Raw genomic sequence first — 27,955 nt, forward strand, 5'->3', positions numbered from 1 at the left:
GATGTAACGATTTTATTATCAAAACATTAATGATAACAACGTTTAAACAATTTTCAACAACACTTTACTTCATAAAGAAAGTCACCTTATTGACAAACAGAAGAACTAATCATTTCTAGAGGGCGCTAATTAAATTCACTCTAAATCTCAGAAACATTCTGTATCTTCTGTTTGGCAACACGGAATTTACTTTAAAACGTAACATTATAAAACATGGATACTACTGTACAGAATGTTTATCATATTACATATTCTCAGTGTGGATATATATTTGGGGTTGTTCCTATATTAAAAATAAAAATTATACTCTTAAATGACACGGCAAAGTAAGAGCAGGAAGAAAATATTACCAGTAAACCATAGCAACCTGATTATTACATATATAAATGTTCCGATAACTACAACGTCTTTGATTGCTATAACAGCACAACCTATTTATAAGATAAATGAGTAAACCAATAACGACATCGTCTTTGTTTGCCATGACAACACATCATTTTTATTAAATAAATAAGAGTACCAGTAATCATAACGTTTTTCATTGCCATGACGACCTGATTATTAGTTGAATAAATAAATACACTTATAATCACATTACCTTCAATCACTATGACAACTTGATTATTAGATAAACGAATACACTAATAATGATACCGTTTTGCACTAAAATACGGACCAGATTATTAGATATCTAACTACGTCATTAAACACAATTTTTTGAGTTACAAAGGTGACACGATTCAGGAGTCTATCCGTCTCTTAAGGATAAGATGACTTGAGTTTATTGAAAAGAGAAGTTTGGACAACTTCACCAGAATATGGTGGTTCCAAAGTTCTTCGGAACTTTTCTCTCCTCAGGGGCGACTTGTCTTGCCCAGATGTACTATCTATGTCCTTAAACATGGTAAAAATAGTTGACAAAGAGTCAGCATAAAACAATGGCTCGCGAAAGTTCTCTCTGTGTTTGCGTAAGCTGTACAGTTGGGGCCCAAAAATACCACCCAAAATAACCGTGGCCGTTGATATTTGAGCCACGCATGTCGCAAAATCTCCATATTCATCTTCTGGTAAGAGGGCAAACGCCACAACCCAGACGAAGAATACTGTTAAAGAAAGTAAGCTGGTAACTGTAACACAGTAACCCTCCTGGTAACAGTTACGTACAAAAAAAGTCATCAGTACAGCGAGCAATAAGAGGAACATTATGTAAGTTTGACACACCAGAAAACCTCTTTTTGAAATAGAACATTCCAGAATTTGTTTGGGGTCAATCTTGACCTCTGGCGGATGAAAAATCCACCATTGGACCTCGAGAGCCACTTGTGCCCCTACTACATATAGGAGTGTCAAAATCTGGTTGGCCTGGTTGACACTGCCTCCAAGTCCAAGAGCCTTCTGGGAGCGAAGAGTCATGCCGCGAAGGAGAAGACAACCATAGTTGAAGGCGTAGGCTACATTGTGAACTACTTTGCGCGTGCTACAGGTAGTAAATGAAGGCTGAAAAGTAAACAGTAGAGCTCCTAAATACATCATTATTAGAGCTATCAGTTGAAATACAGAAATCACAATAGCATTCATCTTAACCGTCTTGTCGCAAACTTTCACCAGAAGAAGGGCCAATACATATCCAGTCACGAGGATACCAGTTCCAGAGAGTGCAGTGCAGACGGAACACCAGGTTTTAGTCATCCATGCGCCGAAGCTATAGCTTTTCACGTTACCTGCCTTGACATTTTCTAATCTTTTGTGACTGGAACTTGGGAGATTACAAAGTTTGTTTTCGTGGTTCGTATCAAAGCTGGTAAGAGGTGTATGATGGTGGAACGTAGTTGTTCGTCGCCGAAGTAGTACGTCCTCACGAGTGATTAAACCCATCTTGCTACTGTAGCGTCCAATCTAGATGAGAAATAAGGCCATGTGAGCTACTTTTCTCGAGAGAAACACAGGTTTAAACACACTCACCTTCATGCATATGTCAAAGTCTAGCCTACATTTTTAGTAACAAATTTTTAATTTAAAAAATCATTTATCGTTGAAAAAAAAAGGGACCTTGGAAATTATCATAAACGTTCTGCTTATCGTTGTTTTCTTTCAGCGCCAAGCTACACAGTGGGTTACCTGCTCTCTGTTCCTCCTTCGCTAGAATCAGACCCCTGATTTTAATATTGCAAATCGGTAAACTTACTGTTGACCTACCAGAAAACAAACTCTCTCTTATAGAACAAAATGTAAACCAGAATACTTGGAAAAGCAATAACAGAGTGAACTTTTCATAAGCCTAAACAGGCTTAAGCGTAGTTTATTTCTTACTTTGTTTAATTCTGATCTCTCCATCCAAAGAGCAACTAAACATGGTAGAAAAGACAATATTGAAAGTTAAATTTATAAACCAAATGTCAAACTAAATAATACTCCTTGAAATTTAGAAAACGAATTTTGTGTGTAAAACTGGATGGAAGATAAAAGCACGACCCACATTCCGGTGGGGATACACAGTCTGTCAGTCTTAGCCTCCGTTAAGAAAGTCTCACAAGAAGAAATTCATAGATAATAAAATAATTAAAAGAAATATATATTAGGATAACAAGATGTGGTTGCTCAAGCCCACAACGTCCCACATCTACGTATATCACCCTTCACCGTAGCAGACATTTGTGGGAAAATGACTGCTCTCCAAAGTATAGAATAATAAATAAATAAATAATTAAATAGCAAAACTGCACTACCACTTGGGGTTAGTACGTTAAGTAAAGTTACCTCCTGAAGTTAGCATTCCATTTTGGTATCTTCATTAATAATTTCTAATATAGTTATCTTAACAGAGGTAAAAGAGTGAATCCTGAAATGCTTTAATTCTGTGGAATGCCAACTTCAGGAGGTAAGATTATTTTACTTACTGATCCCCAAGTGGTAGTGCCCTATTATTATTTATTTCAGATGTGGGGCGTTGTGGACTTGAGTAAGCCACTATCGTTTTTCTAATTTCTATTTCTTTGATTATTTTATTATTTAATTATTCTTCATGTGAGATTGATAGACGGTGTATCCCCACTGCAATATGGGCCCTATTTGCACAATCACCTCCAAAACCTAGGATACATTTTATATTCCACATTATAGTCTGTACCCTGAGGATTCTTTCAATTGGTGCAGTGTTTTTGACTTTTGTTTAGGCTTGTTTTTGTTTATAAAAATATATAATTACTGATATACTATAGTAGTTACTCCTTTATGGGTAACTTATATCCAGAAGTTACATTATCGACATATAAAATTGTACACAGTTGAAAATTTCTTTTAATTGTGCACAGGTGTTGGTGTCTCGCTGTTATAAGTTACAAGTGATATACGTATCATAGTTGGTCAGGTTGTATATATTCAGGATCAAATGTCGACGAAGATGCTGTGCTCCAGAACATCCCACATCAGCCTGTTGAAGATACCCTTAGCGAAATCCCAACTACAAAAGAAGTGAAAAGCGCTATTATGAAAATGAAGAACAAAACTGCAGGAATCGACAACATCCCAGCTGAAATTTACAAGGAAGAGAGACCTCTGATTCAAAAACAGCTCCACCAGCTAATCACCCAGATCTGGGAAGCCGAGACCATTACTTCAGACCTGACAGATGCTCTGGTGGTCTCCATCTATAAGAAAAAGGGGAGATAGATCGGACTAACAAAACTACAGAGGCATCTCACTTCTCTTTATTGCTGGTAATATCTTGGTAAAGATTCCCAGTAATCGATTAAATCCTCTGGCTGAGAAGATCATACCATAAATCCAGAGTGGTTTCCGACCATCAAGAGGGACAACGGATATGATTTTCGCTGCCCAGCAATTCTAGGAGAAATGCCGAAAACAGTAGAAGCCCCTCTACATGGCATTTATCGATCTCACCAAGGTCTTTGACAGCGTATCCAGTGGGTTATTGTGGAAAATCTTTGCTGCCAGTGGATGCTATGCAAAGTTTATCACCATCTTGCGCCTTCTCCATGACGAAATGACGGCAATGGTTCAAACTCATGGAGGCCTAACAGGTTTTTTCCTCTCAACTCTGGAGTGAAGTAAGGCTGTGTCATTGCACCAAACCTGTTCACCATTTTCATCTCTGCCATAATGTATCTCACAGAGCCAAGACTACCACCAGGCATCGAGATCGAATACCGGACAGACGGAAAGTTCTTCAGGCCTAGCCGCCTCAAGGCCAAGAACCGAACATCACTTACCTCTGTGATCGACCTGCAGTATACGAACGATAATCAGGTGTCATCTCTCAGCAAACAGGGGCTTCAGGACAACCTTAACGCTTTAGACTTTACCTACCAAAAATGGGACTCCCATCAACTTGACCAAGACCCAGATTCTCCAACAACCAGCACCTCCGATGGTTAACCCTGTATCGCCCGCTGTCAAGCTACAAAACCAGCTGCTAGAAAACGTCAGCGATTTTTGTTATATGGGAAACCATCTCTAATCCTCTGCAGCCATCGACTGAGAAATCCAGTATCGTCCGAAATGTGCAGGATCTGCCTTTGGACGTCTCCAAACACGAGTTTTCCAGTATCGAGACATTAGGATATTCACCAAGATGCACGTATACAAGACAGTTGTTATTCCCACCCTCCTGTATGGGTCTGAAACATGGGTCACATATCGTCGACACCTGAACCAGTTGGAACGCTTCAACCAAAGGTGCCTCCGGAGTATGTTGAAGAACAAGTGGGAGGAATACAAAACCAACCTCAGCGTCCTCGAAGAAGCCAAGATCAGCAGAATTGAAGCTACCATCATCAAGAGAAGCCTCTGATGGACAGGCCACATGCTCCGAATGAATGACAGACGACTCCCGAAATAACTCCTGTATGGCCAACTGAAAAATGGGAAACGAATGAGAGGAAAACAGAAGAAGCGGTTCAAGGATGGCCTGTAGACAACATCCAAGAGCTGCAACATCGATGTTAATAACTGGGAAACTCTCGCTCACGACCAAACCACCCGTAGATCCCTTATCCATCAGGGAGCAGAATTTCTTGAGTCATCAAGAAGACAACATTTTGAAGAAAAGCAAGAGAAGAGGAAACAATGCAAGCTATTACTGAAACCTCTCATTCCCTCTGAACTGACTTGCCCTTACTGCCAGAAAACCTGTACAGGACACATGTATGAACTTATAGGACCACCATCCTCAACCTCGAGAATCGCCACGAAGACAATTCAGAAGATGTAGTCTGACTGGTGAGTTATATATAGTCAGGAGTAATAAAGTGACTGGTGTGATGTATATAGTCAGAAGATGTAGTTTGACTGGTGTGTTGTAAACAGTCAAGAGTAATAAAGTGACTGGTGTGTTGTATATTGTCAGGAGATGTCGTATGACTGGTGTGTTGTGTATAGTCAAGAGTAATAAAGTGACTGGTGTGTTGCATATAGTCAGGAGATACTGCCTGATTGGTATGTTGTATGTAGTCAGGAGATGTCGCCTGACTGGTGTGTTGTATATAACCAGGAGTAATAAAGTGACTGGTGTGTTGTATGTATACTGGTGTGTTGTATATAACCAGGAGTAATAAAGTGACTGGTGTGTTGTATGTAGGCAGGAGATGTTGCCTGACTGGTATGTTGTATACAGTCAGGAGATGTCGTCTGACTGGTGAGTTGTATGTAGTCAGGAGACGTCTGACTGGTATGTTGTATATAGTCAGGAGTAATAAAGTGACTGATGTGTTGTATATAGTCAGGAGTAATAAAGCGATTGGTGTGTTGTATATAGTCAGGAGTAATAAAGCGATTGGTGTGTTGTATATAGTCAGGAGTAATAAAGCGATTGGTGTGTTGTATATAGTCAAAAGTAATAAAGTGACGTGTGTTGTATGTAATCAGGAAATGCCGTATGACTGATCAATTTTATGTAGTAAGCATTAATAAAGTCAGTGGTGTGCCGAACGTTCTCAGAACTCACCAAACTGTGTTAAATTAGAGTGTAATAAATACAGAGTAATGTATAGCTGTAGAGTCATTGATAGTAATGAATATACACAGGAGAAACAAACAGAGCACTGTAGACAACAGTTTTGTGGCGATGTGATGCATTAATATAATATAAAAGAGTATTATATGATGTTACACAGCCTTGAATGTCTTGTAATTTGTAGCCACTGAGATATGTTTGTATGAAGCATCATATGATATTACAGAATTATGGAGATACAATTCTGTCGTCTACTGCGTTAATAACATTCATTATACAAAAGACTTCCATGCATATGATTACAGTTTAATTACATGGACAGACATATGTATCACTAAAGGCAGCTATTGCTACACAGATTAACTGATCAGCTTGGTCCATAGCTGAAAGGTATGTTAACGCGATGGTTATAATGTAATTATATTCGTAACAAATATCACAGATCTGGCATAGATTTGATTAGGTACATTAACACATTTACCTCTTGAAAACTCCCAGTGAATGACAAGTTTGTCAACACGATTTGTCCAAAGTTAGGGAAGACATCATCGAACATGATATTTCTGTCATGCAGAGACCTTACTGGAGTTTTCAACAGCAACGTTTCATAATTTTGTAAAGCCTGTAACACAACACGTCCGAGAGATTTCTGCCCTGGTAGACAGTCTTTGCCGTGACACTGTCTCTGTTGAGCTGCTCTCAAGCCCAGGGCTAACGTCCACACTGCCTTAATTGTGTTTAGAGATTCGTGGCTTGTAGATACCTTCCTGGAGGATGGTAGAGTAAAGGATGCCATCACTCCAGGAAAGATGAAACCTTTGTGTACAAACTCTTGTCCTCTGGTGTCGTTCATTGAATTCCATAGGTCTTTTACTAGAGGATGGGTAGGTTCCGTGATACCCTGGATCATATTCCTGAAGTATGTTTCAAACTCAAGTACTTCACTACTAGAGGGCCAAAGAAACAAGACATTTGAAAGATCTGACAAATGTTCGGTTAATAGACTATCCTGAAGTCTAGAGGTCAGGTCACGGTCAGTTGAAATCAGGACAGACATACTGCTGTTCTTCCATTCAATGTGGTCAAACACTTGAAGCACGTGACTGTCCGTTAGAAATAAAGCTACTGCTTCTACGTCCACCTAATTCCCATGAAAAAAACAAACAAAGAGACATCAGTGGTATTTTATTCGAAAATAAATATTTGTAACTATCAACAATGGAAGTTCCTACTTCCTTGTTTTGTAGCTATCAACAATGGAAGTAGCTACTTCCTTATTTTGTAATTATTAACAATGGAAGTAGGTACTTCCTTATTTTGTAACTATTAATAATGGAAGTAGCTACTTCCTTATTTTGTAACTATTAACAATGGAAGCACCTAGTTACTTGTTTGGTAATATGAACAAAAAACTGGTATAATGAATGTATAAAGCAAACAAACTTCTCCAATTCTAGGAAGATTTTCCTGACTACAAACGGTCTTCATTCCAGCTATTTTGACATGTACGACATTGATGCCAGCGTCCTCTAGTGTCTGTTGTGCAGCATTGAAATCTGAATCCCGAGTAGCAGCGAGACCTATTTTTTTAAAACCAGAAACTTTCACTACGTCTGCAACGACCTGAAATTAACAAAAAAAAAAGATAAAAATGTAAACACGTAATCACGGCCTCGAGTAATCACACAACTCAGTTTCGAATTAAAATATCTGAAATTAAAACACGTGACCACTACTAGGATAAAACAAAAAGACTTTTTCGTTATGAGTTTTAGTATTTGTTTTTAAATCTATTTTTTGGAAAATTTCGAATTTAAATATGTGGACATTTCAAAACACGATTTCATACATTTGCCTCTTAAATAATCGATATTAATTTACATGGTTTTAGTAAAAAGTTACACAATACGCTATCTGCGTTCTGTTCATCGGGGGGAATTGAACGTTGGATTTTAGTATTGTAACTAAGTAAACTTCCCGCTGATCCACCGTTTGACTAAAGGTGATGACGACGAGAAAGTTAGATGGTATACAAAATAGGACAGAATAAAATATGAGTAATATATAATGTGAAGCTGGAAAAGACCTTGTGTTATATGAAAAGCCACGTCAGTCTTGTTTAAAACACATTTCTTATTAATATTAAATCATAAATTCTTGTACTTACATTTACACAACCATTCCAGTTTACAGTTTAATAAACTGTTAGGATACAAGGCATGAGAATCTCAGTAAAGTGCAACAATTATTATAATATTTCTTTTCAAGGTCGAATGTAAAGACTCACTTTTGATAAAAAAAATTAATTATATTCGAACTTAAGCCCACAAATGCACGCATGTCTTTAAACCAAAAACAAAAGAAAGATCATTACTATGTTAACACAAGCCTGCCACCAGGAACATCTAATAGATAATTTTGCAATTTTTGCATTTTCGAAATAGTAATTTGAGTCACCCTTTAACGTATCTTAATAAGAGAGAAATGACCGATAGAGGTCACTAAAATACTTTTTGCTGAATGTTCAAGGAAAATATCCTGTAGCAGTCGACTACATTTAGAAACTTTGACGTTGAAGGATATTGAGCTTAATATAAAAGTGTTTTAAACTTGGTCTGAAGGAGACCAAAAGTCCTACTTTTATCATTGTAAGGCACATGAAGCCTACCAAAAAAATGCACGTGCTTCTGAACTACACATTATTTTTAAGGTACGAAAACGAGCATATGAAGGAAATCTGTCGTTATACTTACCGCTAACGTTCCGTGGTAATTTTCTCCATTACTCAGACACCATTATAAAAATGAGACATGAAGACGATAAGAAACTATATATATATTTTTAAGGTTAGCAACTTTGGTATCAGTGTTTGAGTTGTAGAAAAAATCAACAAATAGGACGATTGGGTTTGGTATCCATTTTCTGAACAGCAGTTCAAACTGCACTAATCTTCTTTGATAGATTGTTTAGGCAGAGTATTCATTCTACAAAGTTTCATACACTAATATTCATGTGTGGCTTAAAAACACGAACGATTTGACAAAATATTCTCTGTCTGGAATTGTTGCTAACGAAAAGATAACTTGCTAACTGTCTTGGTGCAACTTACTAAAGCATACTGATTGTAGTGGTAACATATCCTACAACTTCCTGACTGTAGTGGTAATATTTCCTAGAATATACTGACTGTAGTGATAACAGTTTCTACAATATACTGGCTGTAATGGTAACACTTCCTACAATATACTGGCTGTAGTGGTAACACTATACCGATTACAGGGGTAATATACTGACTGCAGTGATTCCTATATACTGATTACAGGGGTAATATTTCATACAATATACTGGCTATAATGGTAATACTTCCTACAATATACTGGCTATAATGGTAATACTTCCTACAATATACCGATTACAGGGGTAATATTTCATACAATATATTGACTGTAGTGATATTACTTCTACAATATACTGACTGTAGTGGTAACACTTCCTACAATATACTGACTGTAGTGATATTACTTCTACAATATACTGGCTATAATGGTAATATTTCATACAATATACTGACTTGTAGTGGTAATATTTCCTACAATATACTGACTGTAGTGATATTACTTCCTACAATATACTGACTGCAGTGATATTACTTCCTACAATATACTGACTGTATATAATACTTCCTACAACAATGTTGAAAAAACACTGTTCATCTATTAAGTAACATCTTAGATTCAAGTAAGTGGAACAAAGTTCTAAAGTGAGGACACGTGGATACACCTCTACAGTAGTAGTAATTATACAGCTGGACTTGAAGTTTTCACAGATTATTGACCTTACGTAGCCTCGTTCTCAATATTGCAAAATAAAATGATAAAACACGGTTTTCTGTCCCTAAAGAGAGAATTATTTCTAACTATAGGAGCGAACATAAGAATTCGTTTCTATTACCAGTGGGCTATCTCAACCTATCTGGACTGAATTATACAGTGAGTCATTATAAATGTAAGTTAACATTATACATTACTTTGTTACAATATAAAAATGTGCATAATTAAAATTTTGTGCTATAAATCAGTTTATTTAAGAAAAATTAATAAGGAATGAGTGTTGATTTATTTGTTTTTCTAGGGACACAAGCAACACAACAAGTCTTCACCGTTATCAGTGAGCCGCTAGGGGGCGAATAAAGGAAAGTGTGTGTGTGTGTGTGTTTTTCTTATAACAAAGCCACATCAGGCCATCTCTTGAGTCTACCGAGGGGAATCGAACTCCTGACTTGAGCCTTGTGAATCCGTAGACTTACCACTGTACTAGTGGGGAGCATAAAGGAAAGACACGTGAAATGTGTATATTGATTTCAGACAAATAGATCTTGGGGAAGAAGATAATTAGTTAGAGCTACACTTAAACACTACTGTAACAGTTAACTCTAAAGTTATCGACTGGTTGACGTTTTATTCACTCTTTTTGGGGGTGGGAGGTGCATATGTATCATTGTATTGAGAAATTGTATATATTAATGTGATAAAACGTCAAGTGTAAAAAAAAATTTACCATACGAAATGATTGGTTGATTCATTCATTTTCTGTGTAAAATTGATATAAAACGATGTTTTCATACCATGGAAGGTATTACATTATTGATGGTATTTTTGTTTATATAATTTTATTAAGGGCCCTGTAACCAACAAAGATACTAAATCACAGCCACTTTGGTGTATATATAGAGTATTATAGTTTCTAAAATGGTTTTGAATAGTCCAGTAATTTGAGACTTACACTAATTATCTTACTTTACTGTAGCTTACCTACAGACAGGTCCACTAATATTATATAATATTCTTTACGTGCCTTCAGGTAAGATTTTTTTGTTTACCTTTGGTAGGTTTGTGGCTCATAAGTTAACAGTAAAACAAAGTTTAATCTAATTAACAACCTAAAATATTTTCACAAAAATTATATAATAAAAATCGTTCTGGTGTTGTACAGAACAAACAAGAATGTGATAAAGATGGTTCTTATTTAGAAGGTAGTTCAGATACTGCTGATTCGGCAACACAACATTATTAGTAGTGAAAAATGTAAGAATCCTAATCGTTGTTTGATTGATGCGTCCACCATTAATATATTTCTTAACATTGTTTTTTTCTTTGGTTAACACTGCTATCTTGTGGTTAGCCTCGCTGTCTCCAGAGGAATCAAGTAGCCATCTGTACTGTTTGTTGTCATCACAACCTTACTCATGAAAACGTACAAGAAACAGCATGTTGCAGCATCACTAAAAGGTAATTTCCTGAAAGAGAACTCTCAATAGGTGGCAGTTCAGTCGGACTATATATAAGTTACAGAATGCTTGTTTTTTAGCTGTCGTTCCTGCTGTATATATCAAGACATACCGATCACCAGAACTTCCCACTCAAGGCCACTTTCATGCAGTGTAGTAGCTTCATTCTTGAAGACCAAGTAGGCTTAGCTCCTCCCGTCATTGTAACAAATATATCCAGTAAAGAATGTCAAAAATCACTGTTGCATACAGCAATATCTTAAGTCTACGAGCAGAAAGACCGCGAAATAAAAATTAGGATAAAATGTATTTGCTTGATTTGAAAATAAACTACAAATATCTTTTAATCAACTCTCTTTTGGGCAAATTACAGCAAAATAAAGTAAACTGATTTCACTTTTATGTTGTTCGAACCTGTAATAAACATTTTCTTTGTACCGAACTCAAAGATATATCATTAGCTAAGCCTGACCACACTATTCTTAATATCTCTGTTTCTTCATAGATGAACTTGACTTTGATACTCAACACAGAATAAAAATAACAGCCGATATTTGTAGTTAGACTTCAGACAAAAACCCGATATGTAAATATTTAAATAGTTTAGCATGAAAGATGAGTAATTGTTAGGATACAAAAGACGTCTATTAGATCGTTGTTTGTTTGTTACATTAGGGCTATCTGCGCTAGCCGTCCTAAATTAGCAGTAAAAGACTAAAGGAAAGGTAGATAATTATCACCGTACATCACTAATTCTTGTACTACTCTTTTACCAACGTATACTTGGATTAACTTCACTTACAACGTCCCCACGGCTGAAAGGGCGAGCATGTTTGGTGGGACTAAGACTGCAACTCAAGCGCCTCTAACCACTTGGCTATGCTGTTCATTATAATACATGCTTATATTATGATTTTTTGAACGGGTATAACATAGTGAAAGATCCGTGATATGCCCATAATCATACTCTGCATTCATAGATGTTAACACATTATAAAAGTGACAGCCAATTCTCTATTCGGCTAAGATTAACCGTGTGGGCGGAGTGTGCCTAGTGCTTGAGCCGTTCAGTTTCTGAACTGGCTGGTTAGTTCATGTATTTTGATCCGGCATGGCCAGGTAGTAAGGGTGATCAACTTGTAATCTGTGAGTCACAAGTTCGAATCACCATCTCTCTAAAAATGTTCACCCTTTCAGCCAAGGGGTCATTATAACATGACAGACAGTTCTACTATTCGTTGGCAAAAGAGTAGCCGAAAAGTTAGTGGTGTGTAGTGATGACTAGCTGCCTCCCCTCTAGGCTTTCACTGTTTAGTTAAGAATGGTAAATGCAGATAACCCTCGTGAATCTTTGCACGAAATTCCAAACTAACAAAACCAAAGCATTATATTTCATGTATTACATAATGTTTCGTTCATGTTGTAGACACCAATTACCACAATACCTTTGACCTTTACAACACCTGCACATAATTTACAAAAAATAAATATATTTTACAAATGCCCCTTAACGACATAGCAGTATGTCTGCGAACTTACAACGCTAGAAACTAGGTTTCGATACACGTGATGGGCAGACAACAGATGGGTGTATTGCGTAGCTTTGTGCTGAAATTAAAAAAACAACAACCTCTTTACAGGTTCATAAGCGAGATATTTAAAGAGAAATTCAAAAAGAAAATGTTGTATATGGAGTTGTTCATAAAACGTTATTCGTAAAACTGTAAATAGACGATTGGCCAGGTGGTGAAGGCCCTCGACTCGTAATCCGAATGTCGCTGATTCGAAACCTTGTCACACCAAGCATGTTCGCCTTTTCATCCGTGAAGGCGTTATAAGTTGTAATCAATCCCACTATTCGTTAGTTAGGTTTGCGCGAAATTCAAAAATCAAACCAAACCAAACCAAACCATAACCTAATATGCTCGCCCATTCAGCCGCGGGGGGCGTTTTATTGGAATGCTGAATCCCATTATTCCTTGAAAAAAATCGGCCTAAGAGATGGAGGTGTTGACTAGTTGCTTACCTCTAATAGTCTATCCGTTAAATTAGGGGAAACTAGCACAGCTAGCCCTCAGGTAGCTCTGGCAAAACCGAAAATCAACAAAGAAAAGCCCGATTTAAGACAAAAATATTTTATAAACATAAAAACAACAACTACGAATATAATCCACTACCACTTTGTTAGTACTTAGTTGAAGAGAAGAAATTAGAGTTACGGTGTCGGAACGACTATAATTAGTTAATTCAAGGAATACATATGTTTGATGCGAACGGTTTCTAAAGTGGCATTCGAGTTAAATGACCAGGCCAAATGCTCTTAAGGCTCAAGAATAGCCATCCCTAATTTAACGCTGTAGACCAGAAATGAAAAACCAGCCGTAGACGTGACTGATTTTAAGTGAATATCTGAATTGGCTTTTATGGTTATAACGCCACCCATAGTCGAAAAAAGGGCGTACGTTCAGTAGTATATCGAGACTCAAACTTTGGGCTTCCCAATCCATAGCGAGACACGTTAAGCACGATGTTATTCAGTTTACGCTAAATCTAAAATTGATGAGTGCTTATTTGAAATTACTCAAAATGACACCCTATCCGGTGGAGCAACAATAAGTCCGACGTTCGATATCCGCTTTGTTCTACATTCTAAATTTAGTCACTGGATGATGTAAAAATTTCAATTCTTTGTTAGAATAATAACATTTCTGGTGTAGCTCACTAATCAATACGCGCAAAACCAGGGATAGAAATAATTGGATTTGTAAAGTTTATCTTAAAATATTCCACTTACTTTGGCTCGATACGCCACAGGTAAAGCTGTGGTAAACACATTTTCTTGTAATTCTAGGTCTTCTGGTACACGACCTGTGATAAACACAGGAGAAGACAAAACATTAAAAATTCCACCAGCAGTTTCAATCGCTTTGGATTCTTCACCAACGATTATACCTGTTAAGTAAAATAACATCGTGATCAAATTATGGGAAGAACACAATGGTAAATCAAATTTTATCATGTGTAAATAACGTATAATTAGGACTTTGTACTGTTGGATAGCTTCATGTAGTTTACATTATTTTGTCAAGAATGCATTGTTAAGACTTCGTACTGTTGAATAGTTTGATTATTTTACATTGTTTTGTAAATAATGTATTGTCAGGACTTTGTACTGTTGGATAACTTGATGTAGTTTACATTGTTTAGTAAGTAGCATATTGTTAGTACATATAGTTTCCCAACTTATAGAGCTAAAATCGGGAGTTCAGTTTTCCAGGATGGAGAGAGCATATATAAACCTGATATGTCGTTTTGCACTATGTAGGAAGAAACGCTCATTAGTTATGTTACTTGATTGCTTGTATACCTTACTTAGTTGTTTCTGTTTGTTTCTTTCTGTGCCTAAACGAATTTACACATTCATTAAATAAATAATATTTTTAGACACAAGATATTTCATTATATAACAAACCTGAATGCTAAAAGCAAAATAAATATAATACACGACGGAGTGAGTTCACAGTTTCAAGACTACAGGGGTAATCGAATTTTGGTTCGGTCGAAATAAAATATAAATAGTTGTGTTATAATAAGTCTAGCAAAGTAGCTAATACTTTTGTTGCTAACCCTAATGGTTCATAGTGTTATATAATGTAGGAACTAACAATTCTATAAGCCTGATCATTGAAAACCTTCACGAAAATAGTATAAATTGCCCAGTAGATGTCGATGTGGTATAGTGAAAGTCACTTCAAAGCTATAGTGTTATAAGGCACCAGTTTATGAACATTGGTAGTCGTGATGATTTTCATTTTTCTCCAAGTAGTGGATAATATAACTGAAATTTTGTTATCTTGTTTCAGAGTTTTCTCGCACAGCTGCACTAGAGGGAAGGCATCAAATAAATAACTCATCGCCAACTTTTGGATAACTTATTTGGTTGTATAGTATGTTTTGACTGCTACTCGTATAGCGCACTCATATTCTCGAAAGGTTAAAAGCGTTTTTCACTACAATGGTCAAAGAGCCAACGAACCTTCGAATTTACAGTTAAAGCACGGTAACCACTAGGCCACATCCAGCATTTCCTGTAACTAGAAAAATAATAGATCTATATAAGTCTGTGAAAGGCATCTGGACTTCTACAGCCACTGTTTTTCATGGCAGTAAAAGTTACACTTGGTACAACTTTATTGATTACAGATAATTCCATTAAAAATCAACTAGGACTTCTTGACATAAGGATACGTTAACCGTGTGTTCATTAACAACATTTACTGGCACTTATAAATAATTTTGAGGACTTATAACGCTAGAAGTCTGGGATGCAATCCCGAGATGAACATAGAAAAATAAACCTAATTTTGCTAGTAATTGTACGCTTTTCTGGTGGCTTGTAGTACGCTTGAGAGCTTATACGATAAAATTCTGAATTCGATCGCTGTGGCTGGCGCATATTAAAATAAAAGAAAGCCAACCATTTATACGTTATTCGGAAGGTTTAAAATTATCTTTAAACATAAAATACTTATTAACATATTTTTAATAAAAGTTTACTAACAATATAACAAAGTATGGTGATATGTAATAGTTTAAGAACATTAGGGTGAGCTGGGGAAAGATCTTTCTGATAAAACATTTTATATCTTTAATTATAAGTATACGAAATTCACTAGAGATAAACGGAATTTAATTTTACAAATTCACATCGAACAATAATTTATGGTTTACACTGTAATAATTCTACTGTACTGATAAGAACGTTGTAAAAATACATTGTAATAATTGTATTGTACTGATCAGCACCTTGTAACAAATACATTGTAATAATTGTACTATATTGATAGCATGTTTTAACATATACATTGTAATAATTGTATTGTACTGATCAGCACGTTGTAAGAAATACATTGTAATAATTTTATTGTACTGATCAGCAAGTTGTAACAAATACATTGTAATAATTGCATTGTACTGATCAGCACGTTGTAATAAATACATTGTAATAATTGTATTGTACTGATCAGCACGTTGTAACAAATACATTGTATTAATTGTATTGTACTGATCAGCACGTTGTAATAAATACATTGTATTAATTGTATTGTACTGATCAGCACGTTGTGATAAATACATTGTATTCATTGTATTGTACTGATCAGCACGTTGTAACAAATACATTGCAGTAATTATACTGTACTAATTAGCACGTTGAAACAAATAAATTGTAATAATTGTATTATATTGATCAGCACGTTGTGATAAATACACTGTAATAATTGTATTGTACTGATAAGCACGTATGAGATTACAAGAAATGTTAATATAACTGACACTAGAAGCATGTTTACCGAATAGTTATTAAAAACGTGTTTGTTAAAGTTAAGACATGACAATGGCTGCTGTTACAATTACTATGTTCTTGTAAATATAGGTTGAATATTATTAAAGTTCGAAAGTTGAAAAACTGTTTTGAAGAAGAAACTAAAACCTAGTAATGCTGAGAAAATATCATCTCAAGGCAAGGTACATAGTTTTTTGTGTGGTTTTTGAATATGTTATTACTTAATTTGAAATATTTGCTACATGAAATTAAAACAGAAGGTTATATAATTTCCAATTTATTCTCAAAACGATGAACTTTCAAGGTTATCTCAAAACTTTCTATATGGTGTTTTATATTAATACATTTAACAATAACACCGGTTTCCTAAAACTTAGGCCTTACCGAACACTGATGGTAGGGCTGGTGTTTGGCAGGTGGTATATTTCAAACCACCTACCATAGGTAGCAGTCTCAATATCTGTTGTTTTGTTACATCTCTTCTCCCACAAGTATCGTATATATAAACACCTAGAAAAACAAAATATATTATCTCTTAGTACCTGAACACGGGTCAACCATTACTAACAAAATGAAGGAACGTTATAAATCCAGTGTCTAACACTTTGTAGAACACAGTTAAGTTGACGTTTGTAGAACAAACTTTGTCAGAACTCTGTGAAAATGACAGTTCTGGTACTCTGTGGATAATACTTTTATCTTCACAAGAGAAACATATAAAAATGGTTCTCATAATTCAATTACTTACCCCTTTCCCCAGTGTCACAGCGATATGTCTGCTAAACGCTAGAAACCGAGTTTCGATACCCGTGGTGGATAAAACAAAGGTAGCCCAATGTGTAGCTTTGTGTTTGACTTCAAACAAATTTACGTCCTTATTAGGTGATTTTATCAGGAAAGGAACTCTCGCGATGAATCGTTACATTCAAGCAAGTAATTTGAAACAACTTGGACATATATTTTACAAAACAAAAATAAGCTTATTACCCTGCTAAAAAAAAAGGAAGACACCGAACCTTTAACAAAAGGTGGGATAATATGTACTTCTAGGAGAGAAGACATGTAGTTAGATGTAATGATGGTAGCTGTAGTTAAAGGTAATTGACCATGTAATTAGAGGTTAGAATAACGCGTATATAAAGACTGGAAGCACATGCACCAGACGTAGGGAGAAAACATATACTTAAAGACGAGAACGAACTTGACTAGTTGCTATCATATAAGATATGCTATCAACATAGGTCTTTGTCACACACAATGTGGTTCTTTGTCACATACGATATACTATCAACATGGTTCTTTATCACTCGCGATATGCTATCAATATGGTTCTTTGTCATACACGATATGCTATCAACATGGTTCTTTGTCACACACGACATGCTATCAACATGGTTCTTTGTCACACACGATATGCTATCAACATTGTTCTTTGTCACACACGACATGCTATCAACATTGTTCTTTGTCACACACGACATGCTATCAATATGGGTCTTTGTCATACACGATATGCTATCAACATGGTTCTTTGTCACACACGACATGCTATCAACATTGTTCATTGTTTACAATGCTATTTCAATAATTTATTTGGTGAAGATGGCAGACGATATCACGGAAGGGCTCTAGAGTTCAAAATCAAAGAGGATCTTTCAAAGAATTCGATATTATTACGTTGAAATCAAAGAGGATCTTTCACAGAAGTTGACATTGTAACGTTAAAATCAAGGCGGATCCTTCACAGAAGTCGATATTTTAACTGTGTAATCAAGGATTATAAAGATGATTAGGGGTGAACATTAAGAATTATCTGTAGTATATTTTATTTCAACCATGGGTGTACAGGAATAATCTAAATAAATTTAAGAATCTACAAAAGTTTGATTTAACAATTAATGAACAGAAAGCCGTTACCAAAGACCAGACGTTTGGAATAAAGATAAGCGGGGGTAAACTTGACATTTAGGTGTCATCCATGATAACTGGGTTACGATTCATTAAAAGCTTTGTCTCTAAAGATAGTATGTAAGTACACTGTGTAATCTAACCGACAGTTTATTTTAAATTAAATCTAAAGTTACATAAAACACATTTTGTCTTTAAACCCTCCCATTATACGTGTAGTGCTCCTAGAACTTACCAAGGTCCATATCATTAGGAGACTTCCACTTGTTCATCTGTTGAACAGCCCAGATGGCAGCCATTACTTCCTGGACCGCCTCCCGTCGGAGAGGACCACAAAGTGACATGTTTCTTCCTGGGACATGAACACTGGTGAAAATCGCAATGTTGGCTTGCCCGGAGTAATTCACAGGTGTAGGATCCCGAAGGTGTGATGAGAGGCAGAAAAACTCCATTCCGAAGGAGCACAGCATTAGGAAAAAAACGTTCCTCATATCTGTCAATGCCATTCTATAGAATATAACAGAACTCTTATTAATCTATCGATGACAGTCTAAAGAAGATAACACAGCCATAATTCATCGATGACAGTCTGTAGAGGACCACATAATCCTTAATCCGTCAACGACAGTATAGAGAAGATAACAGAACTTTTAATCTGTCGATGCCAGTTTATAGAAAAACGAAAACCCTTAATCCGTCGATGACAGTCTAGAGAACATAACAGAAATCTTAATCCGTTGGTAACTATATATGGAAGATAATAAAGCCCTTAATCTGTTAATGAGAGTCTACAGAAGATAAAAAATCTCAATCTGTCGATAACAATCGACTGTTGTTTATATATATATACATTATCTAATGTAACTACATGAAAGGTCTGTAGTTACCCAAACGTGAATAAAGAGAACTAATTTCTAGGATATTTTACCTCCAGTTCTTGAGGTTTGAAGTTACAGAGTTGAGGAAATACCCAAGTTTTATCCTTAACAAAGTCGTTTCACAAGTTCCTGCTAAAGTTGCTTACACTTGCTCTTCACGTGTTGTTTTGTACCTAAAACGAAGTCCTCGGCAAACCCTCAGAGTGAACTCAAACTTTGCAAACAAGACTATAATAGCATTTCATCGGTGCGGTCATTTAAAAGTCGTTTTTCAGGTTTTACAACAAATAAAACATTATGTTAGCAAATCAGGAAGATAACACTTACAAACCAGATACACGAGAAAAATCTTTGCTTACAAAGTTAATGAACAACTGATAAGTTAGCATAAAGTAATGTATATATATATATCCCTTTCTTTTTTTAACTTCATAATGTATCTTTAAAGCTACTTGTATTCTGACGATTCATTTACATGGTAGTTTCATCGTTCGAAACGGAGCACTAAATATCAATTACGTACACGTATTGTCACAACAATTACTTATTTAACATGAACATGTTTGTTTGTTTTGAATTTCGTGCAAAGCTACTCGAGGGCTATCTGCGCTAGCCGTCCCTAATTTAGCAGTGTAAGACTAGATGGAAGGCAGCTAGTCATCATCACCCACCGCCAACTCTTGGGCTACTCTTTTACCAACGAATAATAGGATTGACCGGCACATTATAACGCCCCCACGGCTGAAAGGGCGAGCATGTTTGGTGCGACGGGGATTCGAACCCGCGACCCTCGGATTACGAGCCGAACGCCTTAACACACTTGGCCATGCCAGGCCTAACGTGAACATGAATGGCAAAAGCTGAAATAAATCAAGCCTAAGTTTTCTTATCGTCCATACAATGTGGTTCAGAAAAGATATAATATTATAATTATATCATGGTGTAATATTATCATTATGTTTTATTGTAATATATATAACCATATAATATTGTAATGTCGTAATTATTTCATATTGTAATAACATAAATATATGACATTCTAATATCATAATTACATCATATTGTAACACTATAATTATATCCCATTGTTGTATTATAGTTATATTACATTGTAATATCATAATTATATTACATTGTAACACTAATTACATCACATTCTTATATAATAATTATATCATATTGTAACATCATAATTATATTGTACTGTAACAAAATTACATCATATTGTTATATCACATTGTAACATCATATTGTCATATCATAACAAATTCATTTTTATTCTAATACATTACAAGAACAGTTGTATGTAAAGGAAGCTTAAATATCCAACCGTGTTAGAACACAAAAATTTTGTTATTGTTGGTAAGCGCAGAACTGCACAACGGTATATTTGTACTCTGCTCTCAGCAGGTATCCAAGTCCTGCGACGTTCAGCCACGAGTTACAAAGCAATGTCATCCAACAAATGTTTACCATTACTACGAAGTGTAATCTAAGTTTCCAAAAATTTATCAAAACTATTATCTATGGTTATAAAGCTAAATAATAACTACTTACTGTTCCTTATGCCAAATAACTACTTACACTTTTTATGGTATTAATTTATGTACTCCAAAGAACTACCTAGACATTTCATAATATTAATTTATGTTTGTAAAACAAGGACTGACTGTTGGCTTTACTTCAAACTCTACAGTAATTCTACAAGGCTAAAAACAATTATTTTCTAAAAATAAAGTTCCTGATATATATATGGAAGAAATATGATCTAATCAAAAGAGACGTTGGTGAAGTATTAGAGAATATTATTACCATTAAGTTGGATTGAGGAAAGCCCACCAGTTACACATTATAAGAATTTTTTTCATAATCTAAACATAACTATAGGACTAAATTGCATGTATATGAACTCATAATATTCCAGATCGTTATTTCTAAAATTATAACATTCTATATGTGGCCTAGTAGTTTGCATACCTGATACTGTAGATCCGAAGTTCGAGACGTGATGCACTTTACGTTTAGACAGGTTAGAAAAGTGACACTCACTCTCGGCGAAGACTGTCACTGAGGGAGTAAATCAGGTTTGTCTGAAATAGGAAGGAGTAAAGGGGTAAAGCTGGTAAAGTCATGACAGAAAAAGATTCTTGATGACGAGAAACCCACTTGAAATAAAAATGTATCTCAGAACGGATGGTATGGTATTAACGTTTCGACTTCCTAGGTCATCTTCAGATTAACAAAGACAGGTTAAAACTGTTCTCTGCTTATGAATAAAAGTGTTAATACCCATACCAGTTCTTCTGAGATACAGAAACAGATTCTGCATTCAAATAGTATTGCTTACAAATAATCTTTCATCGGTTTTCTCAGCTGATCTAACATGGACACATCCAGATTTAGATAATTAAAAATAAGAACAAGGAATTTGGGGAGATTTCTACACATTTCTGTTTTGTTTTCTTATTCAATATTTGGTTAATTCCGTTGTTTGGTGTGAGCAGGGTGGGTGGGGTGGTTGTTACTCATTCATTGCTCTCTCTATGGTTAGATGTTCTGAATTTGGAATGGCTACAACTACATCTTAGGAGTCCCTTCCATCGCACAAGGTGTCTTCAAGTTGAAGTAATAACGACGTTTTTAACGTACTACGACTAACAAGGACTAAAATGGCAAAGACATCAATCATCAACTTCTAGAATGCATCAGAAGTTGAATGTTAATCGGCACAAGTAATTCCAACACAAAATAACTTGTTTTGAGACAAGTACCACACTGGCAGTGGATGCAAGCGTCATTAACACAATACAATAACAGTTCTAAACAGGTGCAAGGAAAATAAGGTTCATTAAACTTTATCGACCATTGAATTCTTTAACAAGCCGTGCTACATGGTATTAAGAACTGTCTCACTAAAACAGTAAAACAGATTTTTGGCATAAAGAGTGAGTCATTAGAAGAACTACAACTATCTTACATAGTAACTGATAGGTGGTTTATAAAAACTAAGATAGGTCTTATATATTACTACAGTTAGTTCTGTCTATAATTCAAGAGGAAAACAAAAATGGTGTTCATGACCTTTTGTTTATTTTTTTTGTAATATAACCTATAAAAATGCCTAATTTCATGAGTTTGATGTTTCTAAAGGCTTGAAATAATTAGACGTTAAGTATAACCAATCACTATAAGCCAGTAGATCGAATTACTTTCAAACACAAATCAGTCTATTTTATAATAAGCTTTGTAGGAAACCCACCATTAAGTCTTCCAGCACATGGTAGAAAACACAGAAAAATGTAGAGCACCAAATTCATATAATTAAATACAGCATACTTTTATCATTACATGCTTAACAATACAGGATAACTTCATCATCACATACTTAACAATACAGGATACCTTTATCATCACATACTTAACAATACAGGATATCTTTATCATCACATACTTAGCAGTACAGGATACTTTTATCATCACATACTTAACAATACAGGATACCTTTATCATCACATACTTAACAATACAGGATATCTTTATAATCACATACTTAACAATATAGGATACCTTTATCATCACATACTTAACAATACAGGATAACTTCATCATCACATACTTAGCAGTACAGGATACCTTTATCATCACATACTTAGCAGTACAGGATACTTTTATCATCACATACTTAACAATACAGGATACCTTTATCATCACATACTTAACAATACAGGATATCTTTATCATCACATACTTAACAATATAGGATACCTTTATCATCACATACTTAGCAGTACAGGATACTTTTATCATCACATACTTAACAATACAGGATACTTTTATCATCACATACTTAACAATACAGGATAACTTCATCATCACATACTTAGCAGTACAGGATACTTTTATCATCACATACCTAGCAGTACAGGATACTTTTATCATCACATACTTAGCAGTACAGGATACTTTTATCATCACATACTTAACAATACAGGATACCTTTATCATCACATACTCAACAATACAGGATACTTTTATCATCACATACTTAACAATACAGGATAACTTCATCATCACATACTTAGCAGTACAGGATACTTTTATCATCACATACTTAGCAGTACAGGATACTTTTATCATCACATACTTAACAATACAGGATACTTTTATCATCACATACTTAACAATACAGGATACCTTTATCATCACGTACTTAACAATACAGGATACTTTTATCATCACATACTTAACAATACAGGATAACTTCATCATCACTTACTTAGCAGTACAGGATACCTTTATCATCACGTACTTAACAATACAGGATACCTTTATCATCACGTACTTAACAATACAGGATACTTTTATCATCACATACTTAACAATACAGGATAACTTCATCATCACATACTTAGCAGTACAGGATACTTTTATCATCACATACTTAACAATACAGGATACCTTTATCATCACATACTTAACAATACAGGATATCTTTATAATCACATACTTAACAATATAGGATACCTTTATCATCGCATACTTAACAATACAGGATAACTTCATCATCACATACTTAGCAGTACAGGATACCTTTATCATCACATACTTAGCAGTACAGGATACTTTTATCATCACATACTTAACAATACAGGATACCTTTATCATCACATACTTAACAATACAGGATATCTTTATCATCACATACTTAACAATATAGGATACCTTTATCATCACATACTTAGCAGTACAGGATACTTTTATCATCACATACTTAACAATACAGGATACCTTTATCATCACATACTCAACAATACAGGATACCTTTATCATCACGTACTTAACAATACAGGATACTTTTATCATCACATACTTAACAATACAGGATACTTTTATTATCACATACTTAGCAATACAGGATACTTTTATCATCACATACTTAACAATACAGGATACTTTTATCATCACATACTTAACGTGCGCCATTTTACCCATTTAAACTCTTTCATAATGAAACATTGAGATCTTATTTAATTAATCAGTAAGTTATATCATACCAATAAATGTATAGACAGGTAAATATGTTATGAATAATAACTAAGTTTTCATTTCTGACCAGTAAATGTATAGACGGGTAAATATAAGTAATAAGTAAGTTTTTATTTCTGACCAGTAAATGGTGAACGGGTAAATCTGGTATAACTAGTCAGTATTCCATGAGTACCAACTTTCACTCAGTAATATAAGAGGAAGGGATTTCTAAGTAATATTTTCTTGTCAGTAAACGGTTGACAGTTTATTAAATGAAATAGTTATTTTAATATCTTTATTGCATACTTATCATATATCATAGATGATGGTGTTACTGTATTAAACTGAAATTTCCAAGAAAGAAACGTAACTCAGCCAACCTGATTTTAATACGTTTACTTAGCTCTAGATACCAAGGTTTGGAATTAAATAAAGAGTTATACCTTAATAAAACACACGTGTAGCGGCCTAGTAGTTAATATTCGAACTACAAGTCTAAAAGTCTGAAGTCCGAGACCTTATAGTGCTGTCCACATTGTCAGGTTAGAGTATGTTAAAAAGTCACAACCAATTCCAGTATTCAGTTCGAATAATCTCTTGAAATGCACGCATAAGGTATCATTCAGATAAGAAATTCCAACTTATTAATAATAAAGGCCCTGGCATGGCCTGGTTGTCAATGCTACCTAGCCCTTTCAGCTGTGGGAGCATTATAGTACCATTTTTATTGGTAAAGAATGGCGCATTATTTGGTGGTGAGTTGTTTTGACTAGCTGCCTTCCATCTAGTCAATATCACTAAATATTACGGATGACAAGAGAAAACAAATCGTAATAATTTATTGTGATATTATAGAAAAATATAGAACGGTTTAGCGTTTGTTAGAAGAGATTTCTCTTGGGATGCGGAATTTCTGAGCTTATTTTAACATGTAAGACAAGTTTCATTCAATATTGTATAAGCTGTAAATAAGAAGAGACGATTTAATCATATTTAAAATTCTTATCTATGGAAAAGAAGCAAGGATAAGGAATTTTCATCCGCAGTTCTTGTAATTCGGAGAAATCTCTATTGAAATAGATATATATTTAAAACCCACTTATTTCAAAAGCTCCTAACCTTCATTTGATTCTCTTGTAAGTTTATAGTGAAGCGCAAAGCTTTGCCCACCACGGGTATCGAAACGACGATCTACTGGGAAAGTGTGTTATCAAAATAGTCGTTTAACATGTTAAAAATATCGGGTTCCATCCGCGATCTTAAGTGGTATGTTTGTGGACTTATACTACTAGAAACTTGATTGCGATAACCGTGATGGGCAGAGCAAAGATAGACAGCCCTTTGCGTACGTTTGTGCTTAATAACAAACAGCCTTCATCTCAATGTAAAATGAGAAAAAAAAAGGCTTGAACAGAGTGTTTAAAGTTTAGATGTTAATTTTCTAGGAACTTGGAGACGAGCAATGTTTGTAAAAATATAAAACAGAAATTTATGTTTTCTCTATTACTTTATGTTTATGCCAATCGAGTGTGAAGGATTAGCGTAAAAACTGCATTACTTCTTATACAGTTAAAAATATTTATTTTAAATTATTTAGACTAACTTTCTAAGTCATTTGCTATACGATATTTACGCATGCGCAGAAATGCTTTTCCTTTTTTTTTCAGTTGATATTAAATACCTCTCACCTACCTAATAATCACTAACTTTATACACAAACAAGAAGTCCTTTATGGAAAATAAAATAATACAAAAATATCTTAAACTAGATCAATATGTCAGATTACACAAAGTTTAAAGGGTCCTCATTTTCATAACTTAGTGCACATGTAATAAAAAAGTCTTAGTTTAGAAACTATTTCTTATTAAACTGGATTTGATGCATTATTATAATACACAATATTAACATCCTTTAATAATTAACGTTTATTTCCCATACCTTTTATACTGCAATGTTGTATTCTTTAATTATTCACGTTGGCATATAACTATCTCACTCTAATCTCTGGGTATTTGGTTCACACTAAAGTGAACCACTCCTGCTAACATATAACTCTAACTATCTCACTCTAATGTGTGGGTAGTAGTATCATCATAAAGAATTTGTTTTTTAATTTCGCGCAAAGCTACTCGAGGGCTATCTGCGCTGACTATAAAGAGAACCACAGCTTTTGACATATAACTCTATCTTACCTAAGTCTCTCTCTCTCTCTCATCCACTCTATAGTAACTGTAGTGATTTCCCCACTAAGGTTTAACGAGCACTAAGTACATTTCTCTCCAATTGTATATCACTACCTTAAAACGTTCAAACACAGATCTGAAACTTATAATCGTGGCAACTATTAGTTATAATAGTCCATCATCTCCTTGCGTCCACAAAGGATACCCAGAGTCATCAAAAAGAATATTCACTGATATTTCATAAGGCGGCCTTGATACCATTATAAAGGATATGTTGGTACTCATAACCCATGTCCTCCTGATATCTGTATAAAGGATATACTAGTAATTATTAACCATGTCCACCTGCTACTATTATAAAGAATATATTTGTAACCATACCCCATGTCCTCCTATACCATTATAAAAGATATGCTGGTAACCATAACCATATCCTCCTAATACCATTGTAAAGAATATGCTGGTAACCATAACCCATGTGGTAAATGAAAGCAAATCAGTTTTCAAAAGGTACTGTCCAGTTATATAACGCGACATTTAAAAATAGCTGTGTGTAGAAAATAATGATATACATTAGGGCTAGTCGTTCTCGTAAGCTGTGAATGTAAATAATTCCCTGATAGCTATTAACTTTACACCAAAACATAAAAATATATCCCTGTTTTTCATAACCGTAAACTTTTATTCTTGTGAGGAATGTTCACGTTATTAACAAATACGCCAGAGAAATACGTACTGTGCTCGAACGGATTTTGTTGCATTTCAATGTTAATAATGTGTAGCCTCTCGTCTCTCACACGTCATTTATCATGAATAACTTATAGGCATAAACTAACCCTAAGCCTAGCGCTCGTCAACAACAAAATTAAAATGATAGTTAAAGAAACTCATCATCGTAGGTCATACGACTGTCGTATCTCGAACTTGTTCCGCCAGCTTTCTGTAGAATTAATATACACATCAAAAAATGTGTTGAGTTACACACGTTAGAACTCTGGCACGCGGAAATGTTACCTGCTCAGTGAATACTACTATAACACAAGCGTTAAGACTATCGTTTGATCACAGCGACATCTGACAAGTTGTACGTGTACACTCCCTGATGGAGTTGGATTTTCGTACATTTTAAAAACTAAATCGAAGAGTGTATTTCTGGACTGCACATACATTTAAAATCTTTACCTGTGCTAATATAAGAAGTTTTAGATTTGATCGTCGAATTATCTGATAAATACACAATAAATAAAGAGAAAAAATGGCTGGTTTGAAACATGTTTGTAGTTAAGAAAAAATTAAATGCTAAAAATTATTATTGTAATTTACCAGAATTACTAATACTATTAGTATTCACTTGC

At 34.8% G+C, this 27,955-nt stretch overlaps 1 protein-coding gene across 2 annotated transcripts; it reads right to left on the reverse strand.

Moving 5' to 3' along the window:
• On the reverse strand, positions 1–27,621 carry LOC143238195 (uncharacterized). 2 transcript variants are annotated; one of them, XM_076478207.1, is made up of 8 exons: positions 27,337–27,621; positions 21,366–21,478; positions 18,746–19,017; positions 16,987–17,112; positions 14,053–14,210; positions 7,415–7,594; positions 6,453–7,112; positions 1–1,896 (listed from the first exon to the last, which is right to left on the reverse strand). In XM_076478207.1, exons 3-8 carry the CDS (start codon positions 19,014–19,016, stop codon positions 760–762), a joined length of 2,532 nt encoding a protein of 843 aa, XP_076334322.1. In that variant the 5' UTR covers position 19,017; positions 21,366–21,478; positions 27,337–27,621; the 3' UTR covers positions 1–759. The 2 variants fall into 2 exon arrangements, with proteins under 2 accessions (XP_076334322.1, XP_076334323.1); XM_076478208.1 differs by lacking the exons at positions 21,366–21,478; positions 27,337–27,621 and adding an exon at positions 19,439–19,753.
• Positions 27,622–27,955: the final 334 nt, after the last annotated feature.

This window comes from Tachypleus tridentatus, chromosome 13 (genome assembly GCF_004210375.1).
Source record: "Tachypleus tridentatus isolate NWPU-2018 chromosome 13, ASM421037v1, whole genome shotgun sequence".
Lineage (NCBI taxonomy): Eukaryota > Metazoa > Arthropoda > Merostomata > Xiphosura > Limulidae > Tachypleus > Tachypleus tridentatus.